The following is an 18640-nucleotide window of genomic DNA, read 5'->3' as shown; positions in this document are numbered from 1 at the left end:
GTTTTTTATATACACAAGGATTCTGCTTTCACAGCTCTCTGTGGCAAAGAACTCTAAAGACTTACAACCTTATAAGAGAAGAAATTATTCCTCATTTCAGTCTTAAAATAGTGTTTCCTTATTCTGAAACCAAGCCCCCCCTCTGACCCCGGGTTCAACAATGAAGGGCCTGTTTCTATGTTGTACTTTTCTACGACTGTATTTGATGGAGTAGGCTGCTTAAATGGCTTAGCATGGAATAGATGGGCCGAAGAGCTTCTTTCTGCGCTGTACTTTTCTATGACTCTAATGAACATTTACTTTGCCTTCTCTCCTCAGAATCTTAAATGATTTAGACAGTTTGCTTGTCATTCTTATAAGCTTCATCATACCATTGAAATTTAAAAAAAACCAAAAATGATGGTTTAAGACAGTGGAACATTTCTCCAAGTTCTGCTCTATTCCATATTTTCAGGAATGCTGTGCTGGATGAAGTGTATTTGATCTGAAATAGAAACTGCTCCTCTTTCTACATAGGCTACTTAACCTACTGAAGATATCCAACAGTTTTTAAAAATTTATTTCAGATTTCCAGCCTCTGCATGTTTGTTTGTATTATTTTATCCTGTTTTTATCTTTTATTTTAGAGATATGGCGCAGAATGGCCCTTCTAGCCCTTTGAGCTGCACTGCCTTGCAACCATCAACAACTCCGATTTAAAGTTAGAAGTCCAAATTCAAAGTAAATCTATTATCAAAGTATACATATGTCACCATATACAACCCTGAGATTCATTTTCTCGTGGGTATACTCAGGGAAAAAAGATTATGAGAGAAAGCTGGCAGGGAACATAAAAACTGACTGTAAAAGCTTTTATAGATACGTGAAAAGAAAAAGATTGGTCAAGACAAGTGTAGGTCCTTTACAGTCAGAAACAGGTGAATTGATCATAGGGAACAAAGACATGGCAGACCAATTGAATAACTACTTTGGTTCTGTCTTCACTAAGGAGGACATAAATAATCTTCCGGAAATAGTAAGGGACCGAGGGTCTAGTGAGATGGAGGAACTGAGGGAAATACATGTTAGTAGCGAAGTGGTGTTAGGTAAAATGAAGAGATTAAAGGCAGTTAAATCCCCAGGGCCAGATGGTCTGCATCCCAGAGTGCTTAAGGAAGTAGCCCAAGAAATAGTGGATGCATTAGTGATAATTTTTCAAAACTCCTTAGATTCTGGATTAGTTCCTGAGGATTGGAGGGTGGCTAATGTAACCCCACTTTTTAAAAAAGGAGGGAGAGAAAACCGGGGAATTATAGACCGGTTAGTCTGACATCGGTGGTGGGGAAAATGCTAGAGTCGGTTATCAAAGATGTGATAACAGCACATTTGGAAAGAGGTGAAATCATCAGACAAAGTCAGTATGGATTTGTGAAAGGAAAATCATGTCTGACGAATTTTATAGAATTTTTTGAAGATGTAGCTAGTAGAGTGGATAGGGGAGAGCCAGTGGATGTGGTATATTTAGATTTTCAAAAGGCTTTTGACAAGGTCCCACACAGGAGATTAGTGTGCAAACTTAAAGCACATGGTATTGGGGGTATAATATTGATGTGGATAGAGAATTGGTTGGCAGACAGGAAGCAAGGAGTGGGAGTAAACGGGACCTTTTCAGAATGGCAGGCAGTGACTAGTGGGGTACCGCAAGGCTCAGTGCTGGGACCCCAGTTGTTTACAATATATATTAATGATTTAGATGAGAGAATTAAATACAGCATCCCCAAGTTTGCGGATGACACGAAGCTGGGCGGCAGTGTTAGCTGTGAGGAGTATGCTAAGAGGATGCAGGGTGACTTGGATAGGTTAGGTGAGTAAGCAAATTCATGGCAGATGCAATTTAATGTGGATAAATGTGAGGTTATCCACTTTGGTTGCAAGAACAAGAAAACAGATTATTATCTGAACGGTGGTCGATTAGGAAAAGGGGAGATGCTACGAGACCTGGGTGTTATTGTACACCAGTCATTGTAGGTGGGCATGCAGGTACAGCAGGTGGTGAAAAGGGCAAATGGTATGTTGGCATTCATAGCAAAAGGATTTGAGTACAGGAGCAGGGAGATTCTACTGCAGTTGTACAAGGCCTTGGTGAGACCGCACCTAGAGTATTGTGTGCAGTTTTGGTCCCCTAATCTGAGGAAAGACATTCTTGCCATAGAAGGAGTACAGAGAAGGTTCACCAGATTGATTCCTGGGATGGCAAGACTTTCATATGAAGAAAGACTGGATCGACTAGGCTTATACTCACTGGAATTTAGAAGATTGAGGGGGGATCTTATTGAAACGTATAGAATTCTAAAGGGATTGGACAGGCTAGATGCAGGAAGATTGTTTCCGATGTTGGGGAAGTCCAGAACGAGGGGTCACAGATTAAGTATAAAGGGGAATCCTTTTAGGACCGAGATGAGGAAAAACTTCTTCACACAGAGAGTGGTGAATCTGTGGAATTCTCTGCCACAGGAAACAGTTGAGGCCGGTTCATTGGCTATATTTAAGAGGAAGTTAGATATGGCCCTTGTGGCTAAAGGGATCGGGGGTATGGAGAGAAAGCAGGTACAGGGTTCTGAGTTGGATGATCAGCCATGATCATACTGAATGGTGGTGCAGGCTCAAAGGGCTGAATGGCCTACTCCTGCACCTATCTTCTATGTTTCTATAAATCCAATAACCATAAATAGAATAATTGAAAGACCTCACCAGCAGGGCAACAATCTGTGCAAAAGCCAACAAACTGTGCAAATATAAAAAGACAAGTAAAGGAAGTAATAAATAAGCAATACATTTTAAGAACAAGAGATGAACACTCCTTGAAAATGAGTCCATAGGTTGTGGAAATGATGGGGCAAGGTAAGTTATCCCCTGTGGTTCACGAGCTGTTAAGGGGCAGTATCTGCTCCTGAACCTGGTGCGAGTCCTGAGGCTCCTAGCCTACACTAACCCTAACTTAACCACGAGGCAATTTGCAATAATCAATTAGCCTACCCAGTATGTCTTTGGACTGTGGAAGAACCCCCCATGTGAAAACTCATGCACTCCACGGGAAGGACATAGAGCGAATGCTTGCAGAGAACTTCACCTGTGAGTCGGCTGGTGTGGTATACTGCGTCCGGTGCTCCCGGTGTGGCCTTTTCTATATTGGTGAGACCCGACGCAGACTGGGAGACCGTTTCGCTGATCACCTACGCTCAGTCTGCCAGAGAAAGCAGGAGCTCCCAGTGGCCACACATTTTAATTCCATGTCCCATTCCCATTCTGATATGTCTATCCATGGCCTCCTCTACTGTCAAGATGAAGCCACACTCAGGTTGGAGGAACAATACCTTATATACCGGCTGGGTAGCCTCCAACCTGATGGCATGAACATTGACTTCTCTAACTTCCGATAATGCCCCTCCTCCCCTTCTTACCCCATCCCTGATATATTTAGTTTTTTTTCCCCCCTCCTTTTTTTCTCTCTTTCTGCCCATCACTCTGCCTGTTCTCCATTTCCCTGTGGTGCTCCCCTCCCCCTTTCTTTCTCCCGAGGCCTCCCGTCCCACGATCCTTTCCCTTCTCCAGCTCTGTATCACTTTTGCCAATCACCTTTCCAGCTCTTGGCTTCATCCCACCCCCTCTGGTCTTCTCCTATCATTTCGCATTTCCCTCTCCCCCCTCCTACTTTCAAATCTCTTAGTATCTTTCCTTTCAGTTAGTATGGTGAACCACATATACCTGTCTGGACACGGTCCCCCTGCTGACTGCTCCTGTGGCTCCTCCCACAGACCCCTGTATAAAGGCGATTGAGGCCTGGGCCCGGCCTCTCTGTCTCCAGGATGTAGTATGGTGGTCAACCACTGCTTGTTCCTTCTTCCAGTCGATAAAAGCCGATACCTCGCCTTTACGTCTCAGAGAGAGTTATTGATGGTGCATCAATTTTATTGACTGGAAGAAGGAACAAGCAGTGGTTGACCACCATACTACATCCTGGAGACAGAGAGGCCGGGCTCAGACCTCAATCGCCTTTATACAGGGTCTGTGGGAGGAGCCACAGGAGCAGTCAGCAGGGGGACCGTGTCCAGACAGGTATATGTAGTTCACCACATTCACCCCCCCTTTGTTTTAAAAGAGGGTCCCCATGGGGCGAAGTTTCTTACAAGTATATTTACAGGTTAAGTCTATCAGGTGGTCGAATCTGTCGCTGCGATCTACGTAACACCGGCTGTGATTGCACAGATGCTGGTGGTGGTGATTGCACAGATGCCGGTGGTGGTGATTGCACAGGTGCTGGTGGTGGTGATTGCACAGGTGCTGGTGGTGGTGATTGCACAGGTGCCGGTGGTGGTGATTGCACAGGTGCTGGTGGTGATTGCACAGGTGCTGGTGGTGATTGCACAGATGCTGGTGGTGATTGCACAGGTGCCGGTGGTGGTGATTGCACAGGTGCTGGTGGTGGTGATTGCACAGGTACCGGTGGTGGTGATTGCACAGGTGCTGGTGGTGGTGATTGCAGAGGTGCTGGTGGTGGTGATTGCACAGATGCTGGTGGTGGTGATTGCACAGATGCTGGTGGTGATTGCACAGGTGCCGGTGGTGGTGATTGCACAGGTGCCGGTGGTGGTGATTGCACAGGTACCGGTGATGGTGATTGCACAGGTGCTGGTGGTTATTGCACAGGTGCCGGTGGTGGTGATTGCACAGGTGCTGGTGGTGATTGCACAGGTGCCGGTGGTGGAGATTGCACAGGTACCGGTGATGGTGATTGCACAGGTGCTGGTGGTTATTGCACAGGTGCCGGTGGTGGTGATTGCACAGGTGCTGGTGGTGATTGCACAGGTGCCGGTGGTGGTGATTGCACAGATGCTGGTGGTGATTGCACAGGTGCCAGTGGTGGTGATTGCACAGGTGCCGGTGGTGGTGATTGCACAGGTGCTGGTGGTGATTGCACAGGTGCCGGTGGTGGTGATTGCACAGGTGCCGGTGATGATTGGACAGGTGCCGGTGGTGGTGATTGCACAGGTGCCGGTGGTGGTGATTGCACAGATGCTGGTGGTGATTGCACAGGTGCCGGTGATGATTGGACAGGTACCGGTGGTGGTGATTGCACAGGTGCTGGTGGTGGTGATTGCACAGATGCTGGTGGTGATTGCACAGGTGCCGGTGGTGGTGATTGCACAGGTGCCGGTGGTGGTGATTGCACAGGTGCCGGTGGTGGTGATTGCACAGGTACCGGTGGTGGTGATTGCACAGGTGCTGGTGGTGGTGATTGCACAGATGCTGGTGGTGATTGCACAGATGCTGGTGGTGAATGCACAGGTACCGGTGGTGGTGATTGCACAGGTACCGGTGGTGGTGATTGCACAGGTGCTGGTGGTGGTGATTGCACAGATGCTGGTGGTGATTGCACAGATGCTGGTGGTGATTGCACAGGTGCTGGTGGTGGTGATTGCACAGGTGCTGGTGGTGATTGCACAGATGCTGGTGGTGATTGCACAGGTGCCGGTGGTGGTGATTGCACAGGTGCTGGTGGTGATTGCACAGGTGCCGGTGGTGGTGATTGCACAGATGCCGGTGGTGATTGCACAGGTGCCGGTGGTGGTGATTGCACAGGTGCCGGTGGTGGTGATTGCACAGATGCCGGTGGTGATTGCACAGGTGCCGGTGGTGGTGATTGCACAGGTGCCGGTGGTGGTGATTGCACAGATGCCGGTGGTGATTGCACAGGTGCCGGTGGTGATTGCACAGGTGCCGGTGGTGGTGATTGCACAGGTGCTGGTGGTGATTGCACAGGTACCGGTGGTGGTGATTGCACAGATGCCGGTGGTGGTGATTGCACAGATGCTGGTGGTGGTGATTGCACAGGTGCCGGTGGTGGTGATTGCACAGATGCCGGTGGTGATTGCACAGGTGCCGGTGGTGGTGATTGCACAGGTGCCGGTGGTGGTGATTGCACAGATGCCGGTGGTGATTGCACAGGTGCCGGTGGTGATTGCACAGGTGCCGGTGGTGGTGATTGCACAGGTGCTGGTGGTGATTGCACAGGTACCGGTGGTGGTGATTGCACAGGTGCCGGTGGTGGTGATTGCACAGGTACCGGTGGTGGTGATTGCACAGGTGCCGGTGGTGGTGATTGCACAGGTACCGGTGGTGGTGATTGCACAGGTACCGGTGGTGGTGATTGCACAGGTACCGGTGGTGGTGATTGCACAGGTACCGGTGGTGGTGATTGCACAGATGCCGGTGGTGGTGATTGCACAGGTGCCGGTGGTGGTGATTGCACAGGTGCCGGTGGTGGTGATTGCACAGGTGCCGGTGGTGGTGATTGCACAGATGCTGGTGGTGATTGCACAGATGCTGGTGGTGATTGCACAGGTACCGGTGGTGGTGATTGCACGGGTGCTGGTGGTGGTGATTGCACAGATGCTGGTGGTGATTGCACAGGTGCCGGTGGTGGTGATTGCACAGATGCCGGTGGTGATTGCACAGGTGCCGGTGGTGGTGATTGCACAGGTGCCGGTGGTGATTGCACAGGTGCTGGTGGTGGTGATTGCACAGGTGCCGGTGGTGGTGATTGCACAGGTGCTGGTGGTGGTGATTGCACAGGTGCTGGTGGTGATTGCACAGGTACCGGTGGTGGTGATTGCACAGGTGCCGGTGGTGGTGATTGCACAGGTACCGGTCGTGGTGATTGCACAGGTACCGGTGGTGGTGATTGCACAGGTACCGGTGGTGGTGATTGCTCAGGTGCTGCTGGTGGTGATTGCACAGATGCCGGTGGTGATTGCACAGGTGCCGGTGGTGGTGATTGCACAGGTGCCGGTGGTGATTGCACAGGTGCTGGTGGTGGTGATTGCACAGGTGCCGGTGGTGGTGATTGCACAGGTGCTGGTGGTGGTGATTGCACAGGTGCCGGTGGTGGTGATTGCACAGGTACCGGTGGTGGTGATTGCATAGGTGCCGGAGGTGGTGATTGCACAGGTACCGGTGGTGGTGATTGCACAGGTACCGGTGGTGGTGATTGCACAGGTGCCGGTGGTGATGATTGCACAGGTGCCGGTGGTGGTGATTGCACAGGTGGTGGTGGTGATTGCACAGGTACCGGTGGTGGTGATTGCACAGGTGCCTGTGGTGGTGATTGCACAGGTGCCGGTGGTGGTGATTGCACAGGTACCGGTGGTGATTGCACAGGTGCCGGTGGTGGTGATTGCACAGGTGGTGGTGGTGATTGCACAGGTACCGGTGGTGATTGCACAGGTGCCGGTGGTGGTGATTGCACAGGTGGTGGTGGTGATTGCACAGGTACCGGTGGTGGTGATTGCACAGGTGCCGGTGGTGGTGATTGCACAGGTACCGGTGGTGATTGCACAGGTGCCTGTGGTGGTGATTGCACAGGTACCGGTGGTGGTGATTGCACAGGTACCGGTGGTGGTGATTGCACAGGTGCTGGTGGTGATTGCACAGGTGCCGGTGGTGGTGATTGCACAGGTACCGGTGGTGGTGATTGCACAGGTGCTGGTGGTGATTGCACAGGTGCCGGTGGTGGTGATTGCACAGGTGCCGGTGATGATTGGACAGGTGCCGGTGGTGGTGATTGCACAGGTACCGGTGGTGGTGATTGCACAGGTACCGGTGGTGCTTGCACCAGAGACGGAGGTTGTGCTGGTTCCGGCCTAAATGGAGGTGTCAGCCCACTAGGCATCAGTGATCCCTCACGCGTGTGCGAGGCGCCTGGAATATACGCGTACGAAACTTCACCACATGGGGACTCTCTTTTAAAACAAAGGGGGGGTGAATGTGGTGAACTACATATACCTGTCTGGACACGGTCCCCCTGCTGACTGCTTCTGTGGCTCCTCCCACAGACCCCTGTATAAAGGCGATTGAGGTCTGAGCCCGGCCTCTCTGTCTCCAGGATGTAGTATGGTGGTCAACCACTGCTTGTTCCTTCTTCCAGTCAATAAAAGCTGATATCTCGCCTTTACGTCTCAGAGAGAGTTATTGATGGTGCATCAGTTAGTCCTGACGAAGGGTCTCAGCCCGAAACGTCGACAGTGCTTCTCCCTATAGATGCTGCCTGGCCTGCTACATTCCACCAGCATTTTGTGTGTGTTGCTTGAATTTCCAGCATCTGCAGATTTCCTCGTGCTTGCAGAGAATGCTGGGATTGAACTCCAACCCCAACAGCCTGAGCTGTAATAGTGCCATGTTAAATACTCTGCTACTGGTGAAGCTTCTCTGAGCTAGCTTTAATGAAACAGTACCTTTCCTTAAATCAGGGGACTGAAACTATTCATAATGCTCTTGACATGGCTTTGCACAGTTACAGGACAACTTCCCAACTTTTATGCTTCAACCCTCTTGAAAAATAGCCAATGATAGCCTTCCTTATTACCTGGTGCACTTCTCTACTAGCTTTACAAAGACTCCCAAAATCCCCTTGGTATATTTGAATAATATTCTCTTGGTCTTCCTTCCAAAACAACTTTGCATTTTCCCACATTATACTCCCTTTCTGCCAACAGTTTTCCCACTCATGTAAGCTATAAAAGCCTCTCTAAGCAATTTTGTATTCACCTCACAACTTACCAATGAACGATGACACGATGCTGGGCGGCAGTGTTAGCTGTGAGGAGGATGCTAAGAGGATGCAGGGTGACTTGGATAGGTTAGGTGAGTGAACAAATTCATGGCAGATGCAATTTAATGTGGATAAATGTGAGGTTATCCACTTTGGTTGCAAGAACAGGAAAACAGATTATTATCTGAACGGTGGCCGATTAGGAAAAGGGGAGATGCAACAAGACCTGGGTGTCATTGTACACCAGTCACTGAAGGTGGGCATGCAGGTACAGCAGGTGGTGAAAAAGGCAAATGGTATGTTGGCATTCATAGCAATAGGATTTGAGTACAGGAGCAGGGAGGTTCTACTGCAGTTTCACAAGGCCTTGGTGAGACCACACCTAGAATATTTTTGTGCAGTTTTGGTCCCCTAATCTGAGGAAAGACATTCTTGCCATACAGGGAGTACAGAGAAGGTTCACCAGATTGACTCCTGGGATGGCAGGACTTTCATATGAAGAAAGACTGGATCGACTAGGCTTATACTCACTGGAATTTAGAAGATTGAGGGGGGATCTTATTGAAACGTATAAAATTCTAAAGGGATTGGACAGGCTAGATGCAGGAAGATTGTTTCCGATGTTGGGGAAGTCCAGAACGAGGGGTCACAGTTTAAGGATAAAGGGGAAGCCTTTTAGGACCAAGATGAGGAAAAACTTCTTCACACAGAGAGTGGTGAATCTGTGGAATTCTCTGCCACAGGAAACAGTTGAGGCCGGTTCATTGGCTATATTTAAGAGTAAGTTAGCTATGGCCCTTGTGGCTAAAGGGATCAGGGGGTATGGAGAGAAAGCAGGTACAGGGTTCTGAGTTGGATGATCAGCCATGATCATACTGAATGGGCGGTGCAGGCTCGAAGGGCCGAATGGCCTCCTCCTGCACCTATTTTCTATGTTTCTATGAACTTGGCTAGGATATGTTAACTTTATTCTACCAAGTCATTAATTTGTAAATGATAAACATACATCCTGCTGCTGCCTGTAAGGAGTTTGTACATTCTCCCCATAACTGTGTGGGTTTCCTCTGGGTGCTCCGGTTTCCTCCCACAGTCCAAATATGTACCGGTTGGTAGGTTAATTGGTCTTTCTACATTGTCCCGAGATTAGGCTAGGATTAAAATCAAGGGTTTGCTAGGTGGCACAGCCTAAAGGGCCAGGAAGGTCTATTCTGCACTGTATGACAATAAAATTTAAAAAAAGACTCTGTAGATGCTGGAAATCCGGAGTAACATGTACAAACTGCTGGAGGTCCTGCTGGGTTCCTCTAGCATTTTGTGTGTGTCACTCCATTAATTTCTAAATATGTGTGGTCCCAGGACCGATCCCTTCGGCACCCTGAAAAACGCACTTCTTCCTGATAATTTTATTTCCTGTCAATTCCTCTATCCATACCAGTAAATTAACCCAATGCCACGTGCTCTTATGTTGTGACTTAACCTTCTTTGAGCTAACCTGCAGAGGATCTTCTGGTATATATTTACCAACCTACTGTTTCCTATACTGATTAAAATTCTAACAATATTCTCTAATAGAGCCAGCCGGTGGTGTAGTGGCTTCAGCACCGGGTCTTTCAAACCCAGTCGTCCTGGGTTCAAATCCAGCTGGCCTCTTGCACGCTTTACATCCGCACTGGGTTGAGCATCAAGCTAGCAACTCTGCCTTGTAAAAGAACAGATGAATGCTAAGGAGATGGCAAAAGAAAATGGTGCTGGATGTGCTACATGGCCGTAAAGGAACAACAAAAACAAACTCTAATAAATATGAGTTTTCCTCATAGTGTTGACTTTTCTTAATTTGGTCAACATTTTCAAAGTGTACGGCTTTTATTTCCTAAATTGATTATGTAGTTTCTCCAACAATAAATATTAGGCTTACTGTTAGGTATTTTTCGCTTCTCTTCCCACTTTTGCCTTATATGGGACATACTGAGGAATTACCATTATTGGAAATAACTTGGAAAATGTGCAGCTCGGGTTGTTGATGGTTGAGTTGAGCTGTTCTCCAGTCTTGGTGATGAAACGTTTTGCAAATGGATTGCAAAGATCAGAGAACAACTCAACCCAATCACCATTATATCAGGTCAGAAAAAAGTTAGATTACAAGGAGAGGTTGCACAGATTCTTTAATACCATGAAGTTTATGAAGATTATGCAAAGTTTTTAAGAGGATTAAGCAGTATAATAGAATATGAAGAAACTATTGATATTTTGGTTGTAGACCTTCGAGTAGATTAAGAACACAAAAGCGACTACTTGCCTGCCAGAAAACAGGATTGCTTTGACAGAATAATTTTGGTTAATCCTTGAGAATCCATTATAAAATGTTATGTTGCTGGAAAGATGCCCAGTGAAAATGGAATTGCAGCAACATGTAATATAAGTTTTCTGTAAAACAACTTGGGCTAATTTGATTTTCAAACATGCAGTTTATCTTTGGTTACAATTCGCATAATGCTACTCCCATGACCTTCAGAGTCATCTTATATGTAGCATTGTATAACTTTATAACATAATAAAATCTTCATATATTGTAAGATGGCTGCTATTGTTTTTATCCCTCATCTCATCTTCCCACTCTCCCATATAGAATGTCTTATCTTAATGAAAATTTGATTCTTAATTTAATGATACTTTTATCTTTCCAAGCATTACCACGTTTATCTGGCTAGTAACAAGCTGACCAAGGATGGCCTCTACGTGGAAACATATAATTATCGAAAGACATTTAAAAAGCCGTTATTTGAAGTATTGCCCTCTGCCATTTACTTGGACAAAGGCAGCATGTATAATATTGCAATCTACCTCACCGTGAATACTGGTGAGTCAAATCAGTTTTTCCTTTCTCAATGCCAGAATTACTTCAACGTAGGGAGTCAAAATAATGGGTTCCAAAAAGAAAAAAAGAAGTTATGTAACATTAAGGATTTTTTTTTAAAATTTGGAGATACAACGCAGAATAGGCCCTTCTAACCTTACGACCCACATCACCCAGCAACTCATTGATTTAACCCTACCCTAATCACGGGACAATGTATAATGTCCAATCAGTCTACTAACTGCGTAAGTTATTGGACTGTGGAAGGAAACCGAGGCACCCGGAGGAAACCCACACGTGGGGCAGGGGAGAAGGAATGGACAAACTTGTTTACAGAGGATGCTGGAATTGAACTCTAAACTCCAAAGCCCTGAGCTGTAATAGCACCATGCTGACCGTTATGCTAGCATGGCACCCTTTCGGGCAGGGTTATTTTAGTTTAAACATTTTATTTTGCTGTTGAGAGATAGAAATCTCATCAGTTTCACAGGCTCAAAGCATGAATATGATTACAGAGGGGTGAAATATGATTATAAATCTGAAGGTTTCGGTGATAATGCCAAGACTTCAGCGATCTTTATAACAGCCTTTGTGTTTCATAGATTTACTGGCATTATTTTAAAAATTAGCTTTCATTTGAAAAATATTGTTATCACTTTACATTTCCAAATATATTCTGTCAGTTTAAGGAGTGGGAGAGTCCTTAAATGCAAACTGCACCAACATTTCAACAGTTCAATGGCTTCATTTAATATCAGCGAATGTATATAGATAGATATTTTATTGATAAATTACAGTGTCGCAGTAGCATTACAAGTGCACAGATATACAAATGTTATGAGAGAAGTAAGAAAGAATAAAAAATAAGTTACCTCTAGCAGTCTAACAGGAGGGGGTCATCACTTCCCCGGTTATAGGTTGACTCATTATCGAGCCTAATGGCCGAGGGTAAGAATGATCTCATATAGAGCTCTCTGGAGCAGCGCAGTTGTCTTAGTCTATTACTGAAAGTGCTCCTCTGTTCAGCCAAGGTGGCATGCAGAGGGTGAGAAACATTGTCCAGAATTGCCAGGATTTTCTGTAGGGTCTTTTGTGCTACCACAGCCTCCAGTGTGTCCAGTTTGACTCCTGTAAGAGAGCCAGCCTGTCTAATCAGTTTATTGAGCCTGTTGGCATCACCCATGTTGATGCCATTGCCCCAACACGCCACCACATAGAAGATTGTACTTTTGACAACAGACAGGTAGAACATGTGAAGGAGAGGCCCGCATACTCTAAACGACCTCAGTCTCAGGAAGTAGAAGTGATTCTGGCCCTTCTTGTACACAGCCTCTGTGTTGATGCTTCACTCAAGTCTGTACCCCAGGTACTTGTAGATCCTCACTTCATCCATGTCCTCATCGTCAATGGTAACAGGGAGCAGTGCAAGCTTAGTCTTCCTAAAGTCCATCACCATCTCCTTTGTCTTACTGATGTAGAGCTGCAGATGATTCAGCTTGCACCATTTGACAAAGTCCTCCACCAGGGCCCTGTATTCATCCTCCCATCCTCCCTTTATGCACCCAACCATTGCTGAGTCATCAGAGAATTTCTGCAGATGACAGGACTAAAGTCCAAGGTATACAGGGTAAACAGGAAGGGAGCCAATATAGTCCTCCGTGAAGCCCCAGTGTTGCTTATAGCCATGTCTGACACACAGCTCTGAAGCCGCACAAACTGTTGTCTACCAGTCCATGATCCAGGACACAATGGAAGTGCCAGCCTGCATTGATTGGAGCTTTTCTCCCAGCAATGAGGGCTGTATGGTATTGAAGGCACTTGAGAAATCAAACAAATAGATCCTCACAGTGCTGCTTATCCAAATGGGAGTAGGCTCTGTTCAGCAGGTAGATGACAGCATTGTCGACTCCAATGTGCCCTTTTAGGCAAACTGCAGGGGATTGAGGGCTGATCTGACCAGGGGTCGGAGGTGAGCCAGAACCAGCCTCTATAGGGTCTTTATCGTGTGCTAGATCAGGACCACTAAATGGCAGTCATTCAAGACTTTTGGTTGGCTCTTCTTGGGTACTGGGACAACAAGTGATGTCTTCCACACAGTCAGGTTGTTTACAGTATACAACCTGAAATTCTTGCCCTCCACAGACGTCCACGAAACACAGGAAAAACCCGAAGAATGTGTTAGGGAAAAACGTTAGTACCCTTCCCACACACAAGCAGCAGCAGCAAAGCATCAGATTTCCCCTCTCCCCTTCTCCCCCACTTGTTCCAGTAGGAAGAAACAGACCCCCTCCCCACCACCCACTAGGCAAGCAATGGCGTAACCTCCAGAGGTCATGACCTAGGTCCATAAAAAAACTACAGTCCATAACCCAACACTTTCATCTCTCCCTCTCTCCCTCCCCCTCTCCCTCCCCTCTCCCCTTCCTCTCCCCTCCCTCTCTCCCCCTTCCCCTCTCCCTCTCTCTCACTCCTCCCCTCCTTCCCTCCTTTCACAGAGTGAGGGAGACCACAGGGGTTTCAGTAGCCCATTAGTTATAGAGTAATAACTGTTCCTGAACCTTGTGGTGTGGGACCTAAGGCTTCTGTACCTCCTGCCTAGTGGTGGTGGTGAGAAGAGAACATGGTCTCAATAGTGGGGGTATTTGATGGTAGATGTCTCTTTTTTTGTGGCAGTGCTTCATGTAAATATACTCAATGATGGGGAGGGCTTTGCCTATTTTGGACTCACCTGTATACACCACTTTCTGTAGCTTTCTCTGTTCCTGGGCATTCCTCTTTCCATACAGGCCATAATGCAGCCAGTTAGGATACCCTCCAGTGTGAATCAATAGAAGTTTGTCAACAGTTTGGTGACATGCTGTATCAATGCAGATTTCTAAGGAAGTAGCAGTGCTGTCAACCTGTGATGATACTTATGTCCTGGTCCCAGGACAGTTCCTCTGCTATGTTGATGCCATAGAATTTAAAGCTACTGAACCTCTCCGCTTCCGTTCTCCTAATGAGGCCCCTGGCTTCCTCCTCCTTTAGTTGATGATCAGCTCTTTGGATTTGCTGACATTGAGTGAGAGGTTGTTGTAGTGGCACCACTCAGCCAGATTTTCAATCCCCCTGCTATATGCCAATTTGCCACCATCTTTGATTTGGCCACCAGCAAGCTTAAATACGATGATGGCGCCAGTGAATAACGATTCCTCAGCTGACTGTCTTCCAGCTAGTCCACAAAGCTGTTTATTTCACTTCTTGTACAACTTCTTTTTTATTTGAAATGTGTTTCTGGACTGTTAAAGCCTGCGGTTTACAGTTTGGAGATTGACTGAGTGATCTAGTGCCCCTGCGGTCTCCGAGACGATTCCAGGAGATGAGCGTGGGTGGCCTCGAGGTGAGGCTTAGCGAGCCCATGTTCAACTCTATTTTGCTGATTAAAGTGTCCGTTAGTCACTGATTAAAGCATTGAGGAGGCAAATGCGAGTGTTCTGCGCTGACCTACTGCCTTTCACTCGCTGCTGTGACGGATCTCTTGCTGCTGCTGGATAAGTTATCTGTGTCTGATGGCCTCACTCCCATGCTGCTCTGCTTCTGCATTCGAGTGGCCTCTCTCTCCCTCGATGCTGACAGGGGATGTTACCGGTTCTGCAATTTATGGAGTGGACTGGACTCTTTTCGGTTTTATGTCCATTTCTGTGTTTTTGCCCTGTTACGAACCCCGTAACTGGGTCACTTACCAGCAAAGATAGAGAGGTCCGCTGAAATCTGATGGTACTATTTTTAAAACGTTTTTATTTATAAAGGGGCACAAAAGTAAGGTTAATACAAACATTCAGATAATATACGTCGTCAATACTCAATCTAAAGCGCGGGTATAGTAATAATCAACAATAAGAAGTAGCTCTATCGTTTGTCTAGGGGTAAAACTATTGTCCGATGGAAATATCAAAGTCTCGGAAGTTCATACAGGCTTTTAGCCTTTCAGGGACCGCTGGGGTCTCATGTGTTGGAGAGAGAAAATAAACTTGCCAGCCTTTTGGACTCAACTCGTTGAATCAGGAACGTGGGTTCCCCATTGTCATTTCGAAGTCTTTTTCGGGGTTATCAGCCACTCGTTCCCCAAGCTAGGGGAACCGAATCACACATGGCTCCCGAACAGCTTCCCGTCCTCACGGGAGCGATGAGCGATGGTCTCTCCTTCTGGTGCGTCGCTGGGGTACTGCCTCCTGCAGTCTCCTTTTTATCATGACTGGCAGATTTGTAAATGTCAATCAAGGTAGGGTGATACAATCCCCACCCCACATTGCCCGAGGGTGTCCATGTCCCTGATAGCTGGCACGTACTATAGAGTTGCAATTCACACAGGTGTCTCTAAGAACAATGGTCAAATCCGTTGCATTGTCTCTCATTTCCTGGGTCCAAGACCCAGGAATTAATAGCGATCTTGCGATTCTCCGGAAGGAGGGGGCTGGTCCCGCACCCTTCGGTCCCTCAGAGCTGTGGTACATTCATAACACCCCCTTTCTTCAAAGCGTTTGGTGAAAACGAAGTAATACAGAGTCTTACAGGATTTTAGAATCTAACACAATACGCAAGCTTTTCTTTTCACTACAGAGCTATACAATTATACATTTAATTCACCATCTAAACAGCTAACGAGTACAGTGGCACTTACTTTAATATTTTTTTTCTCTTGTACCCGACTAAAGGCTGGTAGCATCAGATTTCAACTTAACAGGCAGGTTCCAAGGGGGTTGTCTTTGTTATAGATAGATAGATACTTTATTCATCCCCATGGGGAAATTCAACTTTTTTTTCCAATGTCCCATACACTTGTTGTAGCAAAACTAATTACATACAATACTTAACTCAGTAAAAAAAAAATATGATATGCATCTAAATCACCGTCTCAAAAAGCATTAATAATAGCTTTTAAAAAGTTCTTAAGTCCTGGCGGTAGAATTGTACAGCCTAATGGCATTGGGGAGTATTGACCTCTTCATCCTGTCTGAGGAGCATTGCATCGATAGTAACCTGTCACTGAAACTGCTTCTCTGTCTCTGGATGGTGCTATGTAGAGGATGTTCAGAGTTATCCATAATTGACCGTAGCCTACTCAGCGCCCTTCGCTCAGCTACCGATGTTAAACTCTCCAGTACTTTGCCCACGACAGAGCCCGCCTTCCTTACCAGCTTATTAAGACGTGAGGCGTCCCTCTTCTTAATGCTTCCTCCCCAACACGCCACCACAAAGAAGAGGGCGCTCTCCACAACTGACCTATAGAACATCTTCAGCATCTCACTACAGACATTGAATGACGCCAACCTTCTTAGGAAGTACATTCAACTCTGTGCCTTCCTGCACAAGGCATCTGTGTTGGCAGTCCAATCAAGCTTCTCGTCTAACTGTACTCCCAGATACTTGTAGGTCTTAACCTGCTCCACACATTCTCCATTAATGATCACTGGCTCCATATGGGGCCTAGATCTCCTAAAGTCCACCACCATCTCCTTGGTCTTGGTGATATTGAGACGCAGGTAGTTTGAGTTGCACCATATCACAAAGTCCTGTATCAGTTTCCTATACTCCTCCTCCTGTCCATTCCTGACACACCCCACTATGGCCGTGTCATCAGCGAACTTCTGCACATGGCAGGACTCTGAGTTATATTGGAAGTCTGATGTGTACAGGGTGAACAGGACCGGAGAGAGTACGGTTCCCTGCGGCGCCCCTGTGCTGCTGACCACCGTGTCAGACCTACAGTCTCCCAACCGCACATACTGAGGTCTATCTGTCAAGTAGTCCACTATCCAATCCACCATGTGAGAGTCTACTCCCATCTCCGTTAGTTTGTGCCTTAAGATCTTGGGCTGGATGGTGTTAAAGGCACTAGAGAAGTCAAGGAATGTAATCCTCACAGCACAACTGACCCCATCTAGGTGAGAGAGTGATTTGTGCAGCAAATACGTGATAGCATCCTCCACTCCCACCTTCTCCTTATTCACATGCTTTATCAAAATCTCGTACAGCCAGTTTTCCTATTTAAAAATGGCGCCCCCATTAACCATCACCTTTTTTCCGGTGAGTTTCTACGGGAGGAACTCGAGTAGTTTGGCGGGGTAAACTCCCTTCCGCCTTATTCATAGGAGTTATCTTATCAACACCGGATCCCAGACCTATTTCATTTCTACCCAATTCTTTAGTTTTAAGCAAGTTGCTATTTTTCTCTTCAGGACCCGTCATGCTATTAGTTTTAGATTTAAGATCTGCAAGCGATCCCGCTTTGTTCAGACAGCATGTCAAGTGCTGCCTGTTCACCCCACACCCTTGAATAACAATAGCGTGTGGGGCCCCGGCAGCTCCCGGCTTACTCTGTAAGCGAGCTGCAGGGTTTAAATTTTTTTCATTCGATCTGGAAACTACAAACTTTCTGTTCCCTTCAATAATAATATTTATCCCCCCATGGTCGAGTTCCACTTTAAGGTTCACCACCCCTTCGTGTACAAACACCTGGGAACCCTCACTTCCCCCAATTACCAGGGTTAACCCTGTCTTCACTGAACCCAGTCTATCTGACCCAAAAGGACGGCCGTCTCGTTCAGCTGAATCGGATACCTCAGACCTTTTCTGAGCTCCGTGACTAGGTTCAGGATCACGTGCATCCCCATCTTGGACACACTCAAACGGGACATTGACCTCTTCCAGGCTTTCAATACCCGTACCTTTTTCAAATTCCAAATTCCCTTTCTCCTCCCAGCTACTCTCTGGGCAACTCCCTTCCGGAGTAAACTCAACCCCGCGGGCTGAAACAACCTCAACTGCCAACCCAGCAGACCTCTCCAAGGTAGTGGCATCCTTTTCATCTAGGACTGCCCTCATCTCATTATCGGGAACACCTTTATAACTCTCAACTTCTTCAAACAGGGCTGCCACCCCAGACAGATCATCCATGTCCAACTCTGGACCTTTTAACAGCTTTATCCGTTTCTCCTCTTTATTTCCTACCTCTAGGACCTTTCTCTTCGCTAAGGGTAGAGCTATCTCCTCTCCCTTACCCCCTTTCACTTCACTATTCCTCGTTTTACCACCCTCTAAACCCTCGTGGCACAGGGTCGGTAAAGACGTCTCGGCCAAATCAAAACTGGCCAATTTTAAACTGCTCCCGTTCTCAGCTGCCGATCTCGACAGGCTGCGAGTGACCGCGCATGTGGTAT

At 47.0% G+C, this 18640-nt stretch overlaps 1 protein-coding gene across 1 annotated transcript in view; it reads left to right on the top strand.

The window, feature by feature from the left end:
• The window catches only part of LOC140716264 (cation channel sperm-associated auxiliary subunit gamma-like), a 164544-nt gene that overhangs the window by 123921 nt on the left and 21983 nt on the right, over window positions 1-18640 (top strand). The window contains exon 17 of the mRNA XM_073028874.1: window positions 11273-11444. Within this exon, the coding sequence (XP_072884975.1) occupies window positions 11273-11444 (172 nt within the window). The remainder of the gene's footprint in view (window positions 1-11272; window positions 11445-18640) is intronic.

The sequence above is a fragment of the Hemitrygon akajei genome, chromosome 25, assembly GCF_048418815.1.
Source record: "Hemitrygon akajei chromosome 25, sHemAka1.3, whole genome shotgun sequence".
Taxonomy (NCBI): domain Eukaryota; kingdom Metazoa; phylum Chordata; class Chondrichthyes; order Myliobatiformes; family Dasyatidae; genus Hemitrygon; species Hemitrygon akajei.
The sequence above is the reverse complement of the archived record's forward strand: the minus strand, read 5'-3'. Positions and strand labels throughout refer to the sequence as shown.